Source organism: Anopheles merus, chromosome 2R (genome assembly GCF_017562075.2).
Source record: "Anopheles merus strain MAF chromosome 2R, AmerM5.1, whole genome shotgun sequence".
Lineage (NCBI taxonomy): Eukaryota > Metazoa > Arthropoda > Insecta > Diptera > Culicidae > Anopheles > Anopheles merus.
Genome location: NC_054082.1, coordinates 56604092 through 56628638, shown reverse-complemented (window position 1 = coordinate 56628638; position 24547 = coordinate 56604092). Strand labels below are relative to the sequence as shown.

At 39.7% G+C, this 24547-nt stretch overlaps 5 protein-coding genes across 15 annotated transcripts; 3 read left to right on the top strand and 2 right to left on the bottom strand.

Annotated features, from left to right (window-relative positions):
* Positions 1 to 3850: 3850 nt before the first annotated feature.
* LOC121587912 (glucosidase 2 subunit beta) lies at positions 3851 to 6538 on the top strand. 2 transcript variants are annotated; one of them, XR_006004131.1, is made up of 4 exons: positions 3851 to 4142; positions 4212 to 5681; positions 5749 to 6273; positions 6357 to 6538. XR_006004131.1 is itself a non-coding variant. In XM_041905245.1 (3 exons), the coding sequence occupies exons 2-3, from the start codon at positions 4252 to 4254 to the stop codon at positions 5996 to 5998; spliced, it is 1680 nt and encodes a 559-aa protein (XP_041761179.1). In that variant the 5' UTR covers positions 3851 to 4142; positions 4212 to 4251; the 3' UTR covers positions 5999 to 6538. The 2 variants fall into 2 exon arrangements, 1 of the variants encoding a protein (XP_041761179.1); XM_041905245.1 differs by having other exon boundaries at positions 5749 to 6538.
* A 211-nt stretch (positions 6539 to 6749) lies between these two features.
* LOC121587911 lies at positions 6750 to 16946 on the bottom strand. 10 transcript variants are annotated; one of them, XM_041905243.1, is made up of 9 exons: positions 16804 to 16936; positions 15179 to 15559; positions 13712 to 13915; positions 13423 to 13547; positions 11756 to 12099; positions 11553 to 11676; positions 10594 to 11468; positions 9990 to 10395; positions 6750 to 9914 (listed from the first exon to the last, which is right to left on the bottom strand). In XM_041905243.1, the coding sequence occupies exons 2-9, from the start codon at positions 15298 to 15300 to the stop codon at positions 8737 to 8739; spliced, it is 3378 nt and encodes a 1125-aa protein (XP_041761177.1). In that variant the 5' UTR covers positions 15301 to 15559; positions 16804 to 16936; the 3' UTR covers positions 6750 to 8736. The 10 variants fall into 10 exon arrangements, with proteins under 10 accessions (XP_041761177.1, XP_041761174.1, XP_041761173.1 ...); XM_041905240.1 differs by lacking the exon at positions 16804 to 16936 and adding exons at positions 15814 to 16009; positions 16095 to 16453 and having other exon boundaries at positions 6750 to 10395; XM_041905239.1 differs by having other exon boundaries at positions 6750 to 10395; positions 16853 to 16946.
* A 1537-nt stretch (positions 16947 to 18483) lies between these two features.
* On the top strand, positions 18484 to 20358 carry LOC121600424 (the record flags this gene model as incomplete). Its single annotated transcript, XM_041929005.1, has 5 exons — positions 18484 to 18568; positions 19030 to 19264; positions 19420 to 19536; positions 19680 to 19932; positions 20018 to 20358. Coding segments are annotated over 5 exons (999 nt in total), but the record flags the coding sequence as incomplete, so codon positions are not given.
* Positions 20359 to 20441: 83 nt separating this feature from the next.
* On the bottom strand, positions 20442 to 21203 carry LOC121589316 (huntingtin-interacting protein K). The gene is made up of 3 exons (XM_041908118.1): positions 20900 to 21203; positions 20700 to 20807; positions 20442 to 20636 (listed from the first exon to the last, which is right to left on the bottom strand). The coding sequence occupies exons 1-3, from the start codon at positions 21050 to 21052 to the stop codon at positions 20541 to 20543; spliced, it is 357 nt and encodes a 118-aa protein (XP_041764052.1). The 5' UTR covers positions 21053 to 21203; the 3' UTR covers positions 20442 to 20540.
* Positions 21204 to 22736: 1533 nt separating this feature from the next.
* Positions 22737 to 24067, top strand: LOC121589315 (zinc finger protein 830). Its single transcript, XM_041908117.1, has 2 exons — positions 22737 to 23041; positions 23169 to 24067. Exons 1-2 carry the CDS (start codon positions 22908 to 22910, stop codon positions 24043 to 24045), a joined length of 1011 nt encoding a protein of 336 aa, XP_041764051.1. The 5' UTR covers positions 22737 to 22907; the 3' UTR covers positions 24046 to 24067.
* Positions 24068 to 24547: the final 480 nt, after the last annotated feature.

The window sequence follows — 24547 nt, the reverse complement described above, 5'->3', positions numbered from 1 at the left end:
TTTATTCACCTTCTAAGGCGACTAAGGCCTTAAATGCCTTCTGAATGCCTTCAAAGCCGTTTAATGCTGGTAGGGATAGTAAAACCATGTATACACGGTTTTCTAACCCAGCGCTCTAGTACAAATCGAACACGACATCGGACATGAAAAATGTATGGGATTTGACATGTTTGATTAGGCAACCAACAAATCGAACATATCAAATCCCGTACAGGTGTCCCCCGTGATACGACTGTATTAAGGACCGAAAAAATGTCCTAAAGCAAGGCGTAAGTTGAAATAGTCGTATGTCGAATATTTGTGAACTTAAAGTTTATAACCAAAATTGAAAATAAAAAAATACATCAATTTCTTCTCAGTGACCATTTTTAGCCATTTTAAAATCAAAATCGTCGTATCTGCGAATGGTCGTAACTCGAGAGGGTCGTAACTAGGGGGACGCCTGTACATTTTTAATCATAGTTAATTTTGTGGCAACCCAAGCGCCACAGATTAAGCTTAAACGACTGGAAAATTGAATATCCATAGAAAAAAAATGAAAGCTCCACAGCTTCATTGGTTTGATCAATAGATGGCGTATTACAACTCATCATTATATTGCTATCCTTTTCTTGCAATGTGTTTCGACAAGTTGCATTTTATTATGACCTATATAGCCTTCTAACTTTCTGAGCAAAAATCTATGTAAATGGTCGTGTGGTTAGATACGTGGGTATCAACACCAATGACCATTGCTCAAATCTCACTTGCTTCAGTGCTGGTGGTTTCCGTTGGAGTTTAGTATTTAAACAATCGTATCGCCGTTCTAGTTCTAGCGATGCATAACTTCAATGCGAAACCATACAACAGTACAGAGGAAATGAGAAAGCTCTCCTCCAAGCGATGAAGCTCAACTGGTTGGGGTATCCCACCAACAGATAGCGCCACCAGCTTTTTTGCTATTTTTAGAATGCATGAGTCGTTTGGCGTCTGCTAAACGAAGTCTTTCTATATTCCGTTTAGGTAGAGAACTTGAGTCGTTTAGAAGCCGTTTAGTGGTCGTTTAGTGGATTTGTGGCACTTGGGAAAACCATCCCATACTTGAAAAATTGCACGATTATTAGTGATATTTTGGCTGGAAATCACGAGATTCAACTTACGTGGAAATTTGAGATACGCGCAAGGTGGAATGTAAAATGAGGTGTCCCAAATAGCCAGAATTGCTTAAGCAGCTCATTTTGGCACGCTAAAGATCGCTGCTCTAATTCGCCTTTTGCAGTAGATAAACAGCATCAAAGTTCTATGTGGGTCTTTCAAACAGCGCCTAAGCAGCTTCCTTATGCCACGATGCCAGGGATTATTTTTCTTTGTGTTTTATTTTCAAGCAAGCGTCATCGATGAAATAAACAACAAGATTTGTTTCGTTTAAACACATGTGTATATTTTTAAATTTTTTGTATTGATGAATTACACAAAATTTAACACAATTTACTGTACAATCACAATCACTTCACTCAATATTCATTCTTCAATTAACGAATCTAACTTGTGCAGCAGCAATGAGATTATTGCCGGCGTCCGTCTTTGACACTTTGACAAGAGCCATCTCGTACCGATGTCATGCATTAAAAAGCTATAAAGTTCCACCAAGTTCGGTACGCTTTCTTAACAAGCCTTCAAGTTCCACCATGAACCCTACACATAGTGCTAATCAGCCGCAAAGTTCCAAAAAGTACCATGTGCCTGTTAAAAAGCTCCATAGTTCCGCAAAGTACCGTCTATCTCTTAATCAGCCACAAAGTACGACATCGGAACGATTTTTCGTTGAACAGCCCTAAATCAGCTATAAAGTACGAGCTGGCTATTTGGATAGTTCCCAAATAGCCAGCTCGTAGCTGATTTGGGGCTGTTTAATGAAAATTCGTTCCGATGTCGTACTTTGTGGCTGACTTAGAGATAGACGGTACTTTGCGGAACTATGGAGCTTTTTAACAGGCACATGGCACTCTTTGGAACTTTGCGGCTGATTAGCACTGTGTGTAGGGTTCATGATAGAACCTTAAGGCTTGTTAAGAGTGTGTACCGAACTTGATGGAACTTTATAGCTTTTTTTATAGCAAGCTAGTTAATTGAAGGAGGAATATTGAGTGAAGTGATTGTGATTGTACAGTAAATTGTGTTACATTTTGTATAATTCATGAATATTAAGGATTTAAAAATATACACATGTACATAAACAAAACAAATCCTGTTGTTTATTTTATCGATGACGCTTGCTTGAAAATAAAACACAAAGAAAAATAATCGCACCAGCAACGTAGCATAGGGAAGCTGCTTAACCACTGTTTGAAAGACCCACATAGAACTTTGATGCTGTTTAACTACTGCAAAAGGCGAATTAGAGCAGCGATCTTTAGCGTGCCAAAATGAGCTGCTTAAGTAATTCTGGCTATTTGGGGTTACAGCGCTTTTGGCGATCCCCCCCTGGGCTCCGATTTTTACAGATGGTTTTCCGCTTGTATATGTATTGATGGATTGTTTACGTTTTGCACGGTTGATGGGGACCGAAAACGGCCGCAAAATACCGCGTATCTCGAATTTCCGCGTAAGTCGAATCTCGTGATTTCCAGCCAAAATATCAATAATTTTCGTGCAATTTTGCAAGTAGGGGGTTGTTTAAGCCACCAAATTAATTATTTGATATGTTTCTACTGAATTGAACAGTTTTAAACGTTTTGAAATGGTATTTCACATTCGATCAATACGGATTTTTTTTGGTATTTCACAATGGATGTGTCAAATCAGTACAATTTGCTCAAAGAACTGTCAAATTTGGAAAACCGCGTATTTCCGAATCCGCGTATAAGAGGTACCGTCCCTACCCGCAAATTTCCGTTAAATGCCTTCTAATCGCCTTGTAATCGCCGGCGAATTGAAGGCGATCAGCAGTGCATTTAGCAGTAATTAAATGCCTTTGAAATATGTCAATGAAAAATTTCGCTTTTAATTTGAAATTTGAAATTGCAACTGTCAAAAGAAAACCTTACAAGCGTCTTCAGCACTGCACTGTTGTAGTGTTCCCAGATATGAGCGTGAGATTCGATAGCACGATTTACGTGTTATGTTCTCTTGCGTTAAGCTCTGAGCTATTTCACTTTATTAAAGATGGTCTACATTATTCGGTTGTTAAATAACAACTCATTGAAAGGTAATAATATATCAAACTCATTTCGATAACTAAAATAAAAGGAAAAATGAGATACATATTTCTCCCATCCTGATAATGAACGGTGAACATAGTGTAATTATTATGTTTTTTTTTAAAAAGGTATTATTTTAATTTCGCTTCACATAAATTTTGTTTCAAGTAATTATAGTAAGAAAAAATTAATTTAAAAAGAAATAAACGCAGAAAAAAGATCATAAAAATCTGGATTTGAACACACGCTTTCTCGGTTCGGAACCAAAAGCGTTGTCACTGCTCTATTTGGCAGTTACATTGGTATAGGTGCAAATTCAGTATATAAACAAGCTAAGATGGCGGCAAGCTATCTGTTCTTGTTGAATCAAAAAGTTGAAAGATTTCGAAGAGAACCCGTTACAGCCGTGAAAGTTTCGGTTGAAATCTTTATTCGCCTTCTAAGGCGACAAAGGCCTTAAATGCCTTCTGAATGCCTTCAAAGCCGTTTAATGCTGGTAGGGGTGTATCTCGGGGACCGCCTGTATTGGTTTTTCTGTGCGTTTAGCATATCTTTCAGTATAGAATCTGATGACAATAAATTTTAATCAAAAGCCCTGCAACAAAACATGCTGCTTCAGACGTATTTTGCCGAAAACCTAAACTTATTTTTTATCTTAGCATAAGTATTGTCCGATCACACCTCTTCGTAATGAAGTCATTTAATTCATTTATTTAATTATTTATTTTTAAATATCGTACTGATAAAAAGCTAAACATACAAAAGGTGCAATTTTAAGAATGTTGCTTCACGAAATTCATTATTCGATGTACGAGTTGGTACCTGCGCAGCTGTAATCGACAAAATGCTTGCACTGTCAATATGACAGAAAAGGGACGATTCGGCTATTTCCAACTTGCTAAGAAAAAGGTTAGCGATTTACTTATGTACATCGAGCCGGATTTTCTTTTCCGTTTAGCAAAAGTAAGCAAAACCGTATAACAATCGTAATCGTATGTACAAACAAATTGTGCAATTACTTATTATTTCTAGGTATAGAACGCGCAAGATAATTACCTAACAGAGTGGGAAAATGTCACCCAAACATAGAAGCGGGGGCTGGTTGCTGCTGCTGGCAACGATTTGTAATTTTGGTATTCTTGTGCTCACCGAGCTACCCCGTCCTAGGGGAGTTTCTATCGCACAAGCTAGTCTGTACGAAGACCGCACCGGTAGCGGGCAGTTTGTATGTCTCGATGGTAAAAAGATAATACACCGGGAGAACATCAACGACGATTACTGCGATTGCGACGATGGGAGTGACGAGCCGGGTACGGCCGCTTGTCCGAGTGGCATCTTTCACTGTACTAATGCCGGCTACAAGCAACTCAACATCCCCAGTTCAAGAGTAAACGACGGAATCTGTGATTGCTGTGATGCCTCGGACGAGTATGCTTCGCAGGCGAACTGTGCGAACAGATGCAGCGAACTCGGCAAGGAAGATCGAATGCGTGAAAAGCAGCGTAGCGAGATGCTCAAGACGGGCAACCAGCTAAGGTTGGAAATGAGCCAGCGAGGACGCTCTCTGAAGGATGAACAGCGGGCCCGGCTGGCCGATCTCGACAAGAATCGTGCCGAGGCTGAAGCATTGAAACAGGAGAAGGCAACATTGAAAACGGAAGCGGAGGAGTTGGAAAATGCGGCCCTGAAGGTATACCGAGAGCGTGAGGAGGAATCGAAAAAAATGAAGGAAGAGGCTGACGCTGTGAACAATCGCGACGAAGCGGAAGAAACATTCCGAAAATATGATTCTAATCAGAATCAAATGCTCGAGCTGGTCGAACTTCAAACGAGGATCGTTTTCGATCGCAATCGTGACGGTGCGGTAACGGAAGATGAAGCTCGCTTTTTCCTAGACGAGCGAGATCAGGTGGACTTCGAAACATTCGTAACCTTGTGTTGGCCGCGCATCAAACCTTTCCTTATGATGGATTCCGGGCTATTTAAACCGCCAGGTGAAGAGCTCCAAGGCACAGCAGAAGAAACGGAGGAAGCGGAGTTGCAATCCGATACCTACGATCTGGAAGGTAGCGAACATGACCCAGCCGTTAAAGATACCTCCTACGTGGACGAAGGCTATCTACCACACAACAGGGAGGAGGAAGACGAAGATACGATGGACGAGCAGGAGGAAGATGAGGGGGAGGATGTCGGCGAAGGAGAGGTCGAACGGGCAGGCGGAGGCGAAAAGCCGCCAGTTGAATATGATCCGGCGACACAGGAACTGATTAATAAGGCGAACGAGGCGCGTAACCAGTACACAGAAGCGGATCGTCACGTAAGAGAGATGGAACAGGAAATTCGCAGCATTAAGGAGCTGCTGGAGAAGGATTACGGCAAGGAGGAAGAGTTTGCTGCTTTAAATGGAGAATGTTTCCACTTCGAGGATCGTGAGTACGTGTACAAACTATGTCCGTTTGACAAGGCGATCCAGCAGCCCCGAAATGGTGGAGCCGAAACAAGGTATGTAGTAGTAGTAGGGAAAGGGCAAAATGATTACTAATCAACACGTGTACTGGCTGTCTTTTAGATTAGGAACCTGGGACCGATGGAACGGACCGGGTGACTACAGTGCGATGATATACTCGAACGGAGCACCTTGCTGGAATGGACCTCAGCGGTCTGCTGTGGTGCATTTGGAATGTGGCCTCGACACAAGGGTACTATCCGTCACAGAGCCGAACCGTTGTGAATACGAGTATCGCATGCAAACACCGGCAGCTTGTTTATATCAAGAAGAGCAATCGAACGGTTCCAAAGAAGCGCACGACGAGCTATAGGGTTAAACAATCCACACAGCAGCAGCGTTGATGATATCGACGGAGCGATGTTCTCATCAAAATCCATCGGTTCACGATGCTGGTTTCTAATGCCAATAATCGGTCCCGCTTATCGAATCAACATTCCCACGCTGGTGGTACTGAGGGTCCGCATTAGCGAAAGAATGTAATCAGTTTATTTTAGTGAGTGGTGAGTGGAAGACAAAAATGACTGACAACACGTGTTTCACGTGCAGGTAATATAAAATTCTTCATGGAGCAATTCAAACGACGAGGTTTGTTCAATACACCCTCCAGTAGGGAAAACTATGTTCATAATCTCGTGAGATCTTTAAAAATCAGTCATTCCAATTCTCAGGTCAAGTGGAGTATGAGAGTGAAAGATACAGATGACAAACTTTCAGATGAAACAAGTCCAAACCAAGCAGATAGTGATAGCGGATATGTTGTTCCCTCCCGTGAACTTCTGAAATTCATTATTATTGGTATAAAAACAAGAGTATGTGTCTGGGCTAATAAAACAAAAATGTGTAAAATATCGTTCATTTGTCGGTGTTTTCATGATACATTCAATGCAATGTGTTGCATACCACGATACAGGAAAAATAAGCAATAAACACGACACTCTAGTGAAGAATCCATCGACATAAAGGCATTATTTGAGTGCATAGCTGGGAGAAGGTGTTAATGAAGGTAATTAATGTACTTATTTTTCTTCCATATCGAAAAGATAAACATTCATCTGTTCCAATTTCGTAAGTATACAATTTAATTAGATCTTCATTTTGTTTTACATTTATTCACAAAAGGTTATAAATTTCATTCGTAAACTTTCGCTTTGCATCTTGTTTTGTAACGTTGTGTATAAGAATTGTTAAATTGCTTTTCATTTTCTCATGTTAAAGTTTGAACAGTAATTTTTAAATGTATATATATCGCTCTTTTTGATTCATTAACCTTAAATTATTATGCTGGAATATTAAAGGTGTGCAGAAAAAACATAATTTCGATTTTTCGATTTCGGTCTATCTATAATTTTTCCCTAAATGTATTCAAACATTTAGGCCTGGCATTACCCACCACTGGAGAATATGCTGCATACCAAGCACGGAAAATAGAACAAAGCACAAAAAAAAAACAACCAACATGAATGAAACAAGTAATAACGTAATAGTGTCATCAAAACCATGCTGCTGCTGCGCCCTGAACTCAGGAAAGGGGGGCTGCTTTTGTCCCCTTTTCTCGCATTATATGAGTAATGTTTATTTCTTTATTTTAGCTATGCAGACAATGCCGATGGTATAGTAGAATAGGTCATATAAATACAAAAATATTTTACGTCTTTAAAGCTTACGTATATTAATCATATAATAATATAAAGCTTGTAACAACAATCGATAATTAATGCTGACCGGAAAACAGTATTATTAAAAAAACAAATAAACAAACAAACAAAACACCTTGGTCCGTGCGGGTTTAAAAAGAAAATAAACAAAATTAATAATTTATCTAATATTTTCAATGGTGGTGGTAAACAATACTTTCTTTAAGAGTGATACATAAAGGTACAGTGAACGTTAGGAAGCGCGTAGTTGGCATATGTACAATCAACATACATAATTACGGGCATAATTGCAAGACGTTGTTGTAGAAGACAGCAGCAGAGCTTTTATGTTTCATGTTCTGCTGTAGTCTAAGTGAAGGTTACTATTATTAATTACTAATACAGATTGCAGAACTTTCACAGATAGAAAAAAACGATGCTATCCAGGTAATGATTTGGAACGATCGAAGATGCGAAATTATTTAACTTCCAGAAAACAGACTCTCTTCCCCGGTGCCCCTACCTTATTTTAGCTAAAGTTTTCGTTGCGGTAATGCTCACTATCCTTTGCCTAAAGATACTTTCCTCCAATTGTAAATCACATGATCGAACAAATTCTCGACATTCTACAAGCAATCAGCTCCAATACTCGTACGAAATTATTTGTTTTTTCCTCTTGTCTGTATATGGTGGGATACTTACTGGGGATACTTCCCGATCAGTCCAGTTGTAGTTTAATCATAGTCGATGTTTCTCTTTTTATCGTTGTATACTCCGAACTTGTACTTGTATGCCTTATTGCATGAATTTAGTGGAAGAGAAATGCCTTCGACCTTTTCTCGTCCTCAAAAACCGCGTGAATGTACCTATCACGGTTAAACGCACACAATATGCATGCAAATGTTATCTCCAGTGCTAATAAAAAGAAGTAAGCTCGCACAATAAACTATGCAAAACGAATACAGTGCTTTTCGTTCTCCTACCAGTTGCTATCCCGTACTCTACATGTGTGCGTGTTTTGTTTAGTTGTTTGTTCTTCTTAACAGGCACAATTTACAAAAAATGTTCAAGTAATATTACACACAAATGGTACAACATGGTAGCATTGCAATAATCACCGAAGCCTAAAGACTGGACAGTTAGTTAATATCGTGGTTGAAGCACTATAACGCTGTGTTTACCACAAGCCACACTACTATATGCTTCCATTACTCCTATCAGATGGTATGGATGGCAATCGCTACAACCCATCGCATCCAACGTTGTCATTCGTTTGAAATTTATGTTAACAATAACAAGGGGTTTTTTTAGTTTTAAATAAATAAATAAAGTCAAAATGTGTCTGAGATAAAATAATCACTTCTCAGCGAATGCGTTCTATAGTGGGATAAGGGACGATCTAAGCTAAAACAAATCAAACTTGAAAATAATCACTAACCGCTGTCCCTGTCCCATCACTATCCGGTGTGCCCGGACCTCTGCGGACGATTGCGATACCAGCAGATAACACTGGTTGGGTTACAGGCGTTGGAGTTGCAGTATCCGAATCAGTTGTAATGGAATCATTCGTTAATGATTTAGTAACAGATTCTACACCGCTTGCCGCCCCACCACCTCCTCCGGCTGCTTCATTGTGCAATCGTTCGTAAGGATTTTCCTTGACGTTGAGATATTTCACTGATTCATAGTTTGGATCAGATTCACTTCCAGTGAGCGATTCGTAGTTGCTCGATATTCGACTAAGACTGTTATTGGTCGTTACCGTGGTATTGGTGTTGCTATTATGCTTACTGTATCCGATCAGCTGATCCGGGGAGCTTGTACTTCCATCACCATCTCCATCGGTTGAAGAGGGCGTGGTGCGAGTTTCCGAAATACTGGAATATCCTGGAGATGAGGAAAGCGTTCCCATACCTACAGAGCCGGTTCGATCGGGCATGGGTGTAAAGTTGACGCCGGTCTCTATAATACCACCAGGGACACCCGGAGAACCCGTTCCCAGGCCACCTACCACTAACGCAGATGGTGAAGGAAGCGTCAGTGTACCGGACGCGGTGTGAGGTATGCTGGAATATATATCCGACTCGTCTTCCGGTTCTAGATTGTTGTTAATATTTGGTTTTCGTTTTTTTGCTTCTTCCGTTATGCTGGCATAATCATGACCTGGTGGAGGACTTTTCCGTTCCGATATCACACTGTACCCGGGATCGTAATCATCCTTCTCTTTGATACTGCTGTATCCTGGCGTATTGCTGTCCGCATCTTCATCATCTGCCGTTCCTCGCGATACTCCGAAATTCAATCGATTTCTTGTCCCATTTCTCGTAGTTTGGTGAAGTGTTTTGTCGGTCTCCCGTATACTACTGTAACCATCACTATCACGACTGGTGTCCTCAGCATTTCCTCTCAAATTATGTGTCGCTGATGATTGATTCGCAGTGGATGGTTTGCTGCTAGTTGGACGCAATATTTCGTAATTTGGGTCAGAGTCCGATTCTGTGCGGTTTGAGCCACGATTGAGCGTTTCATATCCAGGGTCGTTGAGGCTCCCACGCGTGTCTGGCAAACTTTCGTACCCTGGTTCTGCGTTCGCTGTAAAAGATCGTTCATAATGCTCATCAATACCGTAACATATTTCCAGCGAACCAAGCGACACTTGTTCAATACCTTGCGCCACTAACGCGCTCAAAGAATTTCCATCACCGCCACCGCCTGGCAACACGTTGCCAAGTGTCATCCCGCCAGCAGCTGCGTGATTGCGATGCAATTTTTGAATCTGCGCATAGTCGGCAGATTTACGGGCCATTTCCATACCCTTTATGCTGTCGCCGGGAATAGTCTCATATCCAGGGTCCTTATTTTGGCAATTACCGGTACTATTACGCTGTGGTCCGATCACATTTTTACTGGGTGAGCCACTGTACAATGATCCGCTATCGTTACACTGAGACATATCCGAGTCTGACAGCAACTGTTGCTTCAGGTGCTGCTCATCGGTTGAGCCGTCTTTGCGCAGTGGAACAGGAGATGAATTTTGCGATGGAACTTTTGATAACTTATTCTTTTTCATAACCTGAAACGTATTCAAAAAGAAAAAAAAAAGATTAGATAAGCTATTTAAAACCTCTTCTAAAAATTATCACTGGGAGTTATCGAACAGATTGATCCAGAATCCCGATGCATTTACCAAAAAAAAAACCTGTGCAAACTTTCAATTTGCTATTTTTTTAGACTTAAAGGCACATTTAATGAAATATTCTTGATAGCATACCTTTGCATACATTCCTTCCAAATCCTTCGATGGACTTTTCTTCTGTTTGCTACCGGATGGAACACCATTAGGTAGCATTGTACTATCAACATCTGCACTAGTTTTGTTAACAGTATTTTCCCTGTTGATTGATGTAGATCCACCGCCGCTACTTTCAATCACCGAGGCAACTGAGTTACGTCCAGAGGTTATTAACGTAGCGTTTGATGACGCTACACTACCAGATCCAATCATCGACTGGTTCGAAGTGTTGAAGAAATTATTTGCTTGATGTTTTAATGTTTTTGGCGTTGGAGGTAAAGGGCTGTTTGCTTGTCGTTTCTCCGGCTTTGGTGAGCCCAAATTTCCTACTGAACTAGTACAACTCGAGGATGAGGCTTGGCGTGAGTGTTGAACAAATGTTTGTGCTTTTAAACCACCCTCAGTCCCGGCAGATGAGGAGGTAAAGTGTCCATGGCTGTGCTCGTCGCCGGATGTTATCATATTGCCATGATTGCTAAGCCGATTCGGCGTTGTGGAATTCATTTTGGTGCTAGTAGAACTGCCGGCTGAATCAAGGGAATCATTCATTGCAGCATGCAGCGTTTGCATTGGTGGAGGTTGAGGCCGGCTCGATGCCCCCGTGTTTATTTCAACTGATACAGTCATTGCATTAGGAGGCTGAATTTGTGCGTACGTTTCCGATCCGCTAGTGTACAGCTCACCTTGATTTCCCGGATCATCAATCGCGGCGTACATTTCGTCCGAATCGTCCGATACCGTAGCATAGTGCGAATCGCCCAATACCTGTCTTCGTTTGGCCGTGGTCTGGTTGGGCATGTTCTGTGGCATAAGGTTAGCCAACGGTTCCCTCACACTGATGCTTGTGTAGCCCTCTGTTTTGTACGTTGTGAAAAACGAAATAATTACATAAGCAATCATCTAAATTATAATGATTCCATTCATAACTCTCTACTCACTAGAGGAATCCTGAGAATCGCCACTAAAATGCTGCGTTGAAGGCTGAACAATGGGAGGAGTCATGTATGGTAAATCTTGACTAGCAGAAACACGTCCAGCAATTGCAGACGCGGCCGGAATATCCTAAAATGGGGGAAAAATAAATCTTCAAATACCATGCTCATTCAAAAACGGTGCCGCTTGCGAATGATCAAAATCATACCACGGTTGAAGTTTCTCGTTCCTCTATATTCTGCGTCGATTCACGGCGTGAAATAGGACTCATCAATTCGTCGTCATCTTCGTCTTCATCGTCATCGGCATCGCCGTCCCGCGGCTTTGAACGGTTTGCTATTCCAGAAGGGCCACTAGTGCCACCATCGTACACATTACCGCCAACACCAGATCCAGCCTGTGCTACTTGCGCGTATGGATGTTCCATGCGGCGTAATTTGTCATATGCATGTGGCGGAGATCTGACTCGCGCGTAAGGAGAACTTATATCATCCGCCTGACTGATGGAACTGTGTTGCGATACACTGGTTTGTTTTTTCAAACTGGCCGATGCTGCGAATAGTAATTATGTATTAGATGCGGGCTTTTCTTATTTGTGTAGTTTATATAATAAAAACCAAATTGAAATCTGCTAAACGAATAAGAAGGAGAACATTAGTAAAGACCCTTAGCTGATCTCAGTACTAATAAGAAAACATATAAAGATCTGCCACGATAGCTTCCCGACAGTTTAGGTGCCGAATGATAAGTTTTTCTTTAATGATAATCATAACGCGGCAGATAAGGATATACAAATTCTTACAAAAGCTTATTTTCATGAGGGTGGCAATAATATCCTTCTGGGCATGAGTTATGTTCACAAAGCACTGTGTAACATATTTCGAACTTTCCAAGTTAATGTAAACGTTTACAACGCAGGTGCCCATTTTTCCCCTAGACGACTTTGCCATTCGTATACCATACACACTCAATGCGTATCATAAAATAATTTATAAATACAGGCGTCCCCCGATATACGACGATTCGCAGATACGCCGATTTTGATTTTGACAAGTAAAAGTAGTGATTCAGAAGAAATTGATTTTTTTTGTTTAATTTCTTGCTGATCATGGTTACACTCACATTTCCAAATATTCCACAACTACTCAATCTTGAATATATATATTGTGTAAACGGCTTTTGGAGTCAAACTTATAAATTAAACATAATTTAAGTAAACATTATCAAATATTGTTTCAAATAAAAATCACGATATCAAAGATTCCGACTCTTCCATTTCGGTTATAGACTTTATATTCACAGATATTCGACATACGACTATTTCGACTTACGCCTTGCTTTGGAACATTTTTTCGGTCCCAATATAGTCGTATCTCGGGAAACACCTGTACATAATACAAAAGTAGATAAACAACATTAGAAATACGTTGTTTTTGTTTACTTTTTGTTTTGGAAACGGAAAGTTCTTTATAAATTTAACACTTTGACGATTGCAAAGACCATATATGTTTAGTACATTTTTTTAATCTGAATTTTGAATGAACTTATTTTATTACAAACAATGATGATACATACAAGCTGAGAGGTGGAAATATGCATGCATGTGTATGTAATAATAGTTTTGTGTGATGATATTTTTAATAAAATATTTCAATTTGAACAAACTAACAATTTTTCAAGTTAATCAACAAATATAATTTAAAAAAAGGTCCTTCTAAAGTCGTATGTCGTGTCCAATCAATAACCTAACAAAATATTACGATTTTATATCTTTTTTTAATAAAAATATAGTTTTTTCGGTATTGGTTTCACTGATCAGTAGGGCAAAATTAATTTCTTGCTGGATCCTTCTTGAATATAACGTAAAATACTTACGACTCCTTCCCTGCGGAAGATCCTGAACTTTGTCGCCAACGGTAGCATACAATTCTGAATTGTTATCACCGGTAGGTTCGGCGATTGGTATATCTGGAAGGCTTCGATGAGGTGCATTGGAAGTCCTGGGATTATGAATGGAATAGAAAAGAGTTAGTCAATACTAATCTAGCTCCGACGGTTCATTTAACTTAACAAGATTCATTCAATTTAAGTCAAGAATAATGTATGATTACCTATACATCCGTACTCATACGAAGCAATGACAAAAAAATTGAAATTGACAAACCTTTTGTTGCTGCTCTCAATATCAGAACCGAAAGCACCCCCAACACTGGCAGGACGTAGATTAGCCGTGTTTGATGAAGCTATTCCATTTGCACCGTTTGCAGTGCTGACTGATGCATTAATTGCCATGTTTGAGCCAGTGGGTAACAGGGTGTCCTCAGGATTTGTGAGTTTTACCATACCTTCCAGCCCGAGCAGATCATTTCTTCAGGATTGTGCGGAATCCACAGGCACGACAACATCAACAACAACAACGCAATGTTGAGGGGAGGTTGATGGGAAGGACGTTTGTTCAATGTTGTTGCGGTACCGCCCATTTACATTATCAGACCAAATGCAAGCACACGTAAATACAAATTCCATATACACACACGTACACAACATCCAGCAAACATCAAACAGTGAGAAAGGAAAAAAAAGATAAAAAAACGTTGCAATAAAAAAAATAAAAAATACTCCAAAATAATAAATAATAACAATAAAAAACCAAAATAATAATAATAAAAACATATAAATAAAAAAAGAACATGAACTATAAACAATTCAAGAATCGAATATTTACGCATGTCTCTGGTGTGAGATCAGATAAGAAGCTTTTACATCAGAGAGCGACTGTTCAAATAATCAAACATACTTTTCATGCTTGTAATTCTTATGATTCATTCCGTAGTCTTCAGTCATTCAGTATTATATTTTTTAATAGATTAATGTATGATGTGGCTACGATTTTTCATCGTATTGTTTCGTTGTTTACGTTTTTTAAACGTAATTGCAACATTACGTTTGGCACATTAATTGCAAAATGAATGATTCAAAAACAAGCAAAAATGTTATTTTCAGCCAAAATCGTATCAAAAAATTAATTTATTTACTAATACCACTTACTGCAATTAAAAAAACACAAAAATTAGATAGATATCAAAACTGTAGCTGAAACCCGTGAAAATTCGACACTCGCGATTTATGCAATGTCCGCATTGGTAGCAAATCTCGGGGACAATATGTAGTTCTTTTGCATAACAACTTTAATTCACGTAGCCAGTACACTCAAAGCTAATATAAAACAAATTGGGCGTTCGAATTTAGCAGTACTTTAGGCATAAACGTGCATAGATGTGATACAAAAAATATATTTAAAAGATTAATAATTAAAAATCTAAATTTAAATTAAGTAAAACAAAACTAAAAACACACAACATAAATGATTGTCACTCCGCATCGAATATTATCAGATGAATACTATAATGTAAAACTACATTAAATGCATACACTCAATTAATTTGCGCGATTTAAGATTTAATGTCGGTTAGAGTCTGAGAATAATAATCGTTATAACCCACCGTTTCACCCCCTGATCCTTTTAGTTTACGGTCAAATTATTGATAGTTTACAAGATAACACTATTCTTAACATACACCACACAGAATAGGATAATATTATCAGGAAAACGTTTCATAACGCTACTTACTTGATCTCCTGTTTCCGCCGACAGCACAGGCATGATAATATCGTGGTGATCATGCTGACCATTACAACGGCCGATATTGAATACAACCAGAATGTGTCGTACCCCAGTGTTTGGAGCTGCATCGTGTCTCGCGATTAACTTAGAGTTTTTGGCCTGTGATGCACATAAACACGGTAGAGTTGGTGTCGAACAGCAAATAATATTGCTCAACACCTAAAACGGCACTGAACGCGACCGAGTTGCGTACTGGAGCTGCGATCACAGAGCGTATTAGTTTAATGTTTAATTTATCATATTGTCGGCGTTCTTATAGCTTTTTCGATTTGTTCGCTAATCGCACTAAAATCTGGCACTGCACTGAAGCAACTGTAGGTGACATTGCTACATATTGAACGAAAACAGAGACCGTATAATTAATTACTGCACTGGAATAAAAATAATATAATACATATCACATAACACACCGAGGAACGGAAGGTTATAGCTGTAAACAATCGATACCCTTTATTCTATATTTGTAACACGTTCATGAAATACTCAAAAAGTCATAACCATTCAACACTTCCCACCCATACAAATGCTCTGGGAAATGCAATATCAATGGAATGCAAAAGATGCACCATTCGCTCAGTCACCTGTGAGCACACTCCTGGACAGCTGTGTCATGCGAGGTCAAATTAGATGAAGGAAAAAAACACTGTTTGGTAAACATTTATATTCGCACACATGGTTCCTTTGGGACAACATAGCAGCTCACAACCCCCGACATAGTTTGCAGATTTCGTTAGTAAACCGCCATATGAGCTTCACACAATTTTCACCACAATCTCACTATGAAAAAGAAAAACAAACGATTTCTCTCGTCTTTGCGCGGACGGTACACATCTCGCAGTTGACCCTCTTTCACTCACTCTACCTTTTGGAAATGCATTGCAGGTTTCCTATGCTCGAGATAGATGCTGTGGAGTCGGATCCACGGCGATGGTAGAGCAGGGTTTGCACTTCCTCCTGCTACGCCATAGCTAATCCATAAAGAGAAAGGTGTCCCAAGCAATACGATAGCAAAGCGAGCAGAGTATGAAGAGATTTTTTTATTGCTACAACAGCCTTTTCCGAATCGTCCGCAGCTATGTTGCCGGTTACTCTACGGTTACGGTATGGCTACCACACGGGGTAAGGTGACACCGAACACATAAGCTATCTTGAAAAACGGGAACAAACTAACGAAAGTCGGCACAATGCCCCGGAATTCAACAAGAAACAAAGCAACCCTATACCAACCCACCGCTGTTGACTTCTCTCAATGAATTACGGAATATGTCGGCCTTCTACTGGTCGGTATGAAGATGAACATAAAAAATGCATTCTAATACATAGTAACAATACTGTTCAAAACACAGCACGATAACTTTAACATCTGTGAACATCCGTGACTCGAACGGAAAGCAATGCAAATGAATCATTCATCATCACTTTTTCACTTTGCTTAGAAACTCAATCCGATAGATGTACCATTACTAGTAAATTGGTTTAATCATTTCACCATTCATCAGGATCACACATCGATGCATTGCAATGTTGCCATGTAATCCTGTAAACGATTGAATATCGCATATGGAACGTACTTTTGCATGTAAAACTATCACAACACTTCGTAGGATCGAGAAAACATACTTTCCTTCGCTATGGTTACGGACGACGAACTACGCGATGCTTGTCATCAGCGAAGAAAGTGTTGTTAAAAATGTCGGTATGCCGCGTTCGAGTTTTTTACCATATGGCCAGTTGGGAGAGCTGGTATTTTTACTGCGAAGTGAATCGCAACATCTAAACAAACCCTTTGTCAAGTGACAGTCACCACTTCTATACGACAGTTTTTTTTTGTGAAAGTCGCATTCAAAATTTTAAATTAAGGCGGTCTCCGAGATACGAGGTACAAGTAATCCTCGAAATACGCGGTACCTGTTATACGCTGATTTAGAGATGCGTGGTTTTTTTTTACAGTTCTTCGAGCAAATTGTACTAATTTCACACGGAAATTGCCAAAGGATCATAATCATGTTTTATAACATTTCGTAGTAAAATAAGAAATTTTAAAAATACCAAAACCCCATCTAACCAGTGCCCAATTGCCACAAATCCACTAAACGACCACTAAACGGGTTATGAACGATTCAAGCTCTCAACCTAAACGGAATATAGAAAGACTTCGTTTAGCAATCGTCAAACGACTCATGCATTCTAAAAATAGCAAAAAGCTGGTGGCACCATCTGTTGGTGGGATACCCAACCAGTGGAGCGCTTTTTGCTCGCTTGGAGAGCTTTCTCATTCCCTCTGTACTGTTGTATGGTTTCGCATTAAAGTTATGCATCGATAGAACTAGAACGGCGATACGATTGTTTAAATATTAAACTCCAATAGAAACTACCAGCAATGAGAAGCAAGTGATATTTATGTAATGGTCGTTGGTGTTGATACCCACGTATCTTGACCACACAATCATTCATGTTGATATTTATGCTCAAAAAGTTAGAAGGCTGTACAGGTCTGGCTGGTATGATGAAACATGTCGAAACACATTGCAAGAAAAGGAAAGCAATATAATGATGAGTTGTAATAACGCCATCTATTGAGCAAAAACCAATGAAGCGGTGGAACTTTCGTTTTTTCTATGGATATTTGATTTTATAGTCGTTTAAGCTTAATCTGTAGCGCTTGTGATGTTTCATCTACGTGGTTTGTTAGATAAATGTTCAAGTTACGTCTTCATTATAATGCAAATCGACACTTACAACCGTATATTTGACAATGGATTAAATTTCCTATTTCTTCCATTTTTCTTTTTTATATATTTTATTAATTTTGTACTTTTGTAAGGCAGATAAAACATTAAAGTAATCACGAACCTGAAGCACATACCACGGACACTTTATCGAAATTGAAGGCAAGAGGAAAGGGCAGAAGAATAGTGTGTCAAAAAGCGCGGAAGAAAGGAAGCACTGATAAGCGCCCTGTTACTATCTTCGCCCAAGATATTGATACCATGCCCCATCATCATAGCTATGCCCCATCATCAGAAAGGCGATAGCAACGTTTGCGCTTTTCGATAAACATTGTTTTCCAGTTAGTCCAGGGGTTCACCTCATATGGGCTGTACAGGGAATTTTAGTGGGATCTTGAAAGCGGACTTGATGTAGTGCTCGCGTTTCTTCGTTCAGCGTTTTGCCGTAGTCGTCGAAGGTTTATTGTAGAAGAGGTAGTAAACACGACTACGTGTGCAGCGTACCCCATTCTGGCTCGCTGATATACGTTATTTTGGATTCCAAATGATACACTCGTCTCCATAACGTTCGACAGTTGCGTACTATCTCTATCAATCGGGAAACCAAGTACGTAATTATGATAAGAACAAATGAGCTAACACAATACATCGATATACCACTGCAAATCACCCCAATTGTGCTCGTATTTTCAAACCTCTATCGCCACTTTGATCGTGGTTAGCGGCATATTGCTTGCTAACGGCAACACCGTTCTTCCGTCAAAGGCATGTTTAGCAATTGATCCGACGAAAAGTTAATCTACTTTTAAATATGCTGTTTTAGTTGAGCCACCAAAAAAAATGTTGATCCTGTCCACCAACACTTTGGAATGGACACTACTAAGATAGCGTACTTGATGCTGGCTGTTTGCTTTAGTTGGCTTCCGGCATTTAACGGCACAACTACTACGAACCCATTTCACGCAGGTATGCGGGTGCACTTGCTACGCCGTCATAGCAATATGCAGTGGTTTGTGTGCTGTACTATTTATTATTTTATATTTGAGTGATTTCTTTGTTCGTTTGCAGCTTTAGCTGATAATTTGACGCAGTGTGGTGCTGTAGTTTGTGTCGCAGAAACTGAAGTGTGCAGAGAGGATAGTTTCTGCGAGTGTAAACCACACTTCGAAGATCAAGGATCCTTTCAATGTGTGCCTTGCCCAGCCGAAGGACAGTACTGTCGGGGTTGTTGTATCAGCGATGCACTTACCTGTTATCATGGTGTTTGCCGGAGATGCTCTTTGGATAGCAATGGAAATTGCATGTAAGTATGTGAAAACGGATCGTCACCGGACTTCGTTTTCTGTAAATCCGGCTCAATGAGTGAGCAGTATAGTCTTATAAAGTCTATTGGGAAGTGTGTATGTGTGTCAATGTTCAATGAAGAAATTATGTCTATCGAGTAAAACTTCTTCACAGCAGCCAGGAGTCTCTGTTCTTCTTGACCGCTGCTCAGGTTGCACTGGCAACTGCTATGGTGCTTGGTGTGATTTCTCTAAGCTTTCTCTTGTACAAAACTCTCCGTAATCGTCTGAGGTAAGCAATGTGTTTGTTTATCTTTTTCTAGATAGTGATAAAAATTATCGCCAGGCTAGGCTTTGGCAACCGCTATTGAACACTGTCGCATATCAATTTAACAACATTTGTATAAATAACCTTTCCTTTTACATTTCCGTAAGACGCAACAATCAAGTGCTCGAGAGCGAATTTCGCCAATCTGTTGTTAGTCGAGTTTCTTTATCATCCATACAACAACGCGTCATTAGGCGCTTACGAGATCGTCCACCCAAATATGAAACTCGGCATAATTACGAGTACCAACAGAGGCAAACGGAGAGACAGATCAGTCAGCAGAGTTCATCGGTCGAGCCTGATAGACAATCCAATCCTGCCCCCGTAGGTGGCCCGCCTCCAGCGTACGATGGTGATACGGTACAGTACTATATTTAGCCATAAACCACATGCAAGACTTGGGGTGTTCGACACCAATAGTAATATGTTTCATCTTTTTGTTCAGATATCTTTAGCTGAAAATCCGCCACCTTACACACAAGAACAAACTGAGAGAACGAGCAGTGGAATAGCAGTAATCGATATTCCCACGACCACCACAACCGATCATGGACTATCCACGGATTTGCCAACCGATCGCACTTCCAGTAACCTTCAGGGTATAACAAATCATGCGTTCGAACCCGATAAACTCACTTCATCGCAACCACAGATCATACAACCCTCCGATAATGGTGAAACGAATGGACGTCCCAAGGAAGAATGCTATGATATTCCTCTAGTCAATAGCAATGATAAGACGGTTTACATGTAAAGGGTGTTGATAAACAAATTAGAATAACTAAATTTAAATTGACTTTTTGTACGAGTTAATTTGATCTGAAACTTATAGTTAACAGAAGGCAATTTCTTTTCTTTTCCGCACAAACTTATTTTTGCACTTACTTTTCACTTCTTTTATTAGAGTTTAAGCGTCCAGCGGCGCACTTCATATAGCGTATGGAAAGGAACACAAACGGCGTAGAGTTTTAGTTTATCAGCGCTTCTAAGGCAGCTACCACGTCGCCCCGGTGCACGCGTAGAGTTTGTTCCGCCTTGCTGCGAGTGATTTCCATTTCACGAATCTGCAACCAATCTTATCGTATCAGGCATTCTAACGTGAGATTCTAAAACTACTGAATACTTACGATCAATTCTATGTCCTCCTTTTTCACATGTACTTTCTGTAGTTCTCGTTCTATTGCTAGCTTTTCTTCATTTTCCTTGTTGCGTTTATCTTCAAACAAGTTTGCAGCCTAAAAGAAAAGGCAAACGATCGATTTAATAATAATTGCACTAAACAGCATTTGCAGCATGTACGCTACTAGGGCAAAATATTTATCCATACGTTTGAACATAAATTGTGAGATGTGATCTCCTTCTCCTCGGCGTAATCCGTCACTCTTTCCAAATCGGCGGCTCCACCATCATGCTTCGACGATTTCTTTTGCTTTTTGTCGTTCGCATCGTCGACACCATTTACTGCCTCCAGATCGGCCATTTGGATGTTGTCTAAAAATTGCTTCCAGAACTCCTTTACTGTTTACAAATTTCCGGCAATGCGGAATAATGAAATAAAACTATAATCGGAAGCACCGCACTTGGTTTTTTCTCTGTTATTTGACAGCGTTTTCAAATGTCATAACATTGAAGCATTCCAAAATGGCAGGACGGATTCTGCGACAGAACGGTGTGATCTTTTAAAAAGATGTTTATACAATAGATTTACAGAAGAGGCAAACCTATTTGGAAATATTTTAAATATTAGAAGTACCAATAATAAAAATAAATAAAACCCCAAAATATATATTTTACTGATTATCTTTTATTGTTGATAACCTTGATTGGCGTTGATGGTGAGGCATTGGTCACATCTATGACCCACACGATTTTGCCTCATGTGGGGAGAAATGTTTTTTTTTTACCAATCCGTTTAACCCTGTCACACTGCTTCTAGACGACCCAAAAAATCTTCCGCGCAAGGACCGTAAAGATATCAGGTCAAGTTATAAGCCCGTTTTGACAGCTAGGTGGAAGAAGAATCGACGAAGAAAACTGACAGTTAGTTTTCCGCGTTTGGCGAACGCTTCAAGTTCTCGAAGGAAAATTTCCATTTTAAATCACGAGCTGTGTTCTAATAAACTAAAATATTCATCCAAATTGATCTCCACCAAATATTGACCATGCAAAACGTAAACAATCCATCAATACATATACAAGCGGAAAACCATCTGTCAAAATCGGAGCCTACGGGGGGGATCGCAAAAAGCGCTATAACTACACCTCATTATACATTTCACCTTGCTTCCGCGACAATTTTTGGCGATTTTTTCCATCTGTCAAACCATCTGCGTTTTACCGTATTAATATACGATGCGCAATCTCAGATTACGCATATATTTATCTGTCAAACGGATCGGTTTGATATATTTATCTGTCAAACAAAATTTATATATCTCGGACACATAATCTTGAAAATTTATGCGCAATCATGGCGCAATCTGAAATTGTATGGAAATGACGTTTATAGCTCAGGGTTGGCTACGCGAATTGACATATATTTTGATAAAACGAATATATGCGCAATCTGAGATTGCGCATCGTGTATTTATACGGTTAGCATGAATCAAGGTGGGTTAAAAATATCAGGTTCGATTTGTTTCACTTGCAACAAAAATGTTCCCGCAACATGAGTTTGACAGTTCGTCCATACGATTTGGCAACAAATGTTCCCGCAACATTTTCATACCGCAGGACTCCACACAGCATAACACGGAGCGCAACATAACAACTGACAGCTGCCAAACGCTTCAGAAAACGCTTTATTGCTGGTATCATATTATCATCGCAGACCCGGGCCTAAGAGGTATCGTGTATCTCGGGGACCGCCTGTGTATCAATTTTATGTCAGAAAAGTCTGGACAAAAAAGTATTTTGTCTGGGCAACCATAAACTATTCGCGACCATTTTTGGCAACACTTCCCTTTTTTCCATCCATACAGGTTTTGGCATGATGGCTCGTTGTACAGGGGAATCGTTGTTACTCGAGTGAGCCGTATGTCGAGTTTCTCCTCCGATGTTCAATTTTATAATCAAATTTAAAACGATTTGGCAAAATCTTTTCATGATTTCGTATGACCGAGCTATAGTATTATATGAACCTTGGTCTACTTTTAATATTTTATGGATCTTGATTTTGCCCTTTGGATTATAATGGAAGCTTCAAACAGTTGTACCTAACATTACACTCTGTGCATCCACTGTCAGGGCATTATTGGTAAATAAACTGGACGGAATATTCTCTGTGAAGTTGAGCTTTGTTCTTCCCATTTATCGGCCCGTAAAAAGTTTCGAAAATGTCTGCCGCTTTTAAGTTATCCAAGAAGAAATACTCTCAGCAAGATCTGAGGCGTATAATGAGTGAAACAAAAGCTGCCAAACAGCAGCAGTCGGACAGCGAGTTGAAACGCGTCGAATCTCCACTTGCAAAATATCCTTTTCCAAAACAAAATATTTCGCGAAGGTTTTTAGGTAAAACAATTGAACACATTTCATATAAAATATTTACACATAGTACATACAGTGAATTTTTCCTTAACTCTCGATTCCTCCAATACATATAACGATGCCGGACAACTAATGTGTGTTCTTTGTCGGTCGATCGTTCGATCCGCCGCGGTTTGGAAAGTCCACATACACTCTAAGCAACACAAGGAAAACAATGAGTTAGCAAAAAAGCTCAAGGATAGTTCCGCAGTTGATAGTGTGGAGCCGAGAAACGCTCCCAACGTGAATCTGAAACGAACCGGCGGTCCAGACACGGGTGTTGATACCGTACCTGTGAAAAAGATTAAAGGAATACTGAAGAATTCCTCGCAGACGGGAGCAACACAAGACGCATTACCACATGACTTTTTCGATGATGCTGCTAATTCAGCTAATGTTCCCTCTTCTATACGTAAGGATCTTGTCAACATAAAACTGCCAGAAAAGCATCGTGGCCAGGTGGCAGAGCCGATGGAACTTGATCATACGGAAAAAGATGTTGGTGGATCCTTAATAATGGTAGATGAGGAAAAATTACCAGAAGGATTTTTTGACGATCCGAAAATGGATGCGAAAGCACGTAATCAGGAGTATAAAGACCCGAACGATGAAGAATGGGAAAAATTTCAGAAAGAAATTAAGGAGGCAACAAACATTTCCATGGCCATTATCAGTGAGGAACAAGAGGAATCCACCGCCGAAAGACAAATAGCGGAGATAGATGAACAAATACGCAACTGGTCTCGTGTGTTGGATTTGGAAAAGAAGAAAGAACAAGTTAAGACCTTGAAAGGAGTTAAAGGCTCAGAAATGTTTTTGAGTTCTGCTAAAAGGACGGGCCAACCCGCCCAAACAGCCAATGGCAATGATCGTGAGGAGGATGATGATGATGCTGATGAAGAGTTTGATGAATTTTTAGATTGGAGAGCAAAGAAATCGTACAAATAGATTTTCACAGTATGTATGTGAATACACAATGAGTGTTCATTAATACGAAAGAAAAGATTGAATTGCTTCCTGAGTAAAGGTGAGAGTAGAAGGTGGCGTAAAAATAATAATATACAGGCGGTCCCCGAGATACACGGTACCTTTTATACGCGGATTTCTAAATTTGAGCAAATTGTACTGATTTGACACATCAATTGTAAAATGTCAAATTATTTTCCGTTTTGATCGGATGTTAAAAACTATTTCAAAAGGTTTGAAACTGTTATATTCAGTCAGAATCATATTTATTGAGTTGATTTACTCAACCATTTACTGACCGATTTGGACGTCCGACCCCCCAAATGAAACGCGGACAGTATATTTTTGTCTCCGCTCTGGTCTGTAAAACGTTGATATAAGTTCGTCAAATTCAAAGTATAAAAATTAAACTTTTTATGCTTTACTCTATTGAAACTATTGCCTCATGAAAATATTTATCTCGTTACCCCCTCTCTGTTCTCCC

Excerpts from the sequence above, each read along its gene's own strand:
- LOC121587912 (XM_041905245.1), top strand. The coding sequence starts at position 4,252 with ATGTCACCCAAACATAGAAGCGGGGGCTGGTTGCTGCTGCTGGCAACG. Across the intron at positions 5,682-5,748 it reads AATGGTGGAGCCGAAACAAG|ATTAGGAACCTGGGACCGAT; the intron begins GTATGTAGTAGT and ends GCTGTCTTTTAG.
- LOC121587911 (XM_041905239.1), bottom strand. The coding sequence starts at position 15,300 with ATGCAGCTCCAAACACTGGGGTACGACACATTCTGGTTGTATTCAATA. Across the intron at positions 11,469-11,552 it reads CGATTCTCAGGATTCCTCTA|AGGGCTACACAAGCATCAGT; the intron begins GTGAGTAGAGAG and ends CGTACAAAACAG. Across the intron at positions 10,396-10,593 it reads TGGAAGGAATGTATGCAAAG|GTTATGAAAAAGAATAAGTT; the intron begins GTATGCTATCAA and ends AATACGTTTCAG.
- LOC121589316 (XM_041908118.1), bottom strand. The coding sequence starts at position 21,052 with ATGGCCGATCTGGAGGCAGTAAATGGTGTCGACGATGCGAACGACAAA. Across the intron at positions 20,808-20,899 it reads CTCACAATTTATGTTCAAAC|GCTGCAAACTTGTTTGAAGA; the intron begins GTATGGATAAAT and ends CTTTTCTTTTAG. Across the intron at positions 20,637-20,699 it reads AGGAGGACATAGAATTGATC|ATTCGTGAAATGGAAATCAC; the intron begins GTAAGTATTCAG and ends GATTGGTTGCAG.
- LOC121589315 (XM_041908117.1), top strand. The coding sequence starts at position 22,908 with ATGTCTGCCGCTTTTAAGTTATCCAAGAAGAAATACTCTCAGCAAGAT. Across the intron at positions 23,042-23,168 it reads GTCGAATCTCCACTTGCAAA|ATATAACGATGCCGGACAAC; the intron begins ATATCCTTTTCC and ends TTCCTCCAATAC.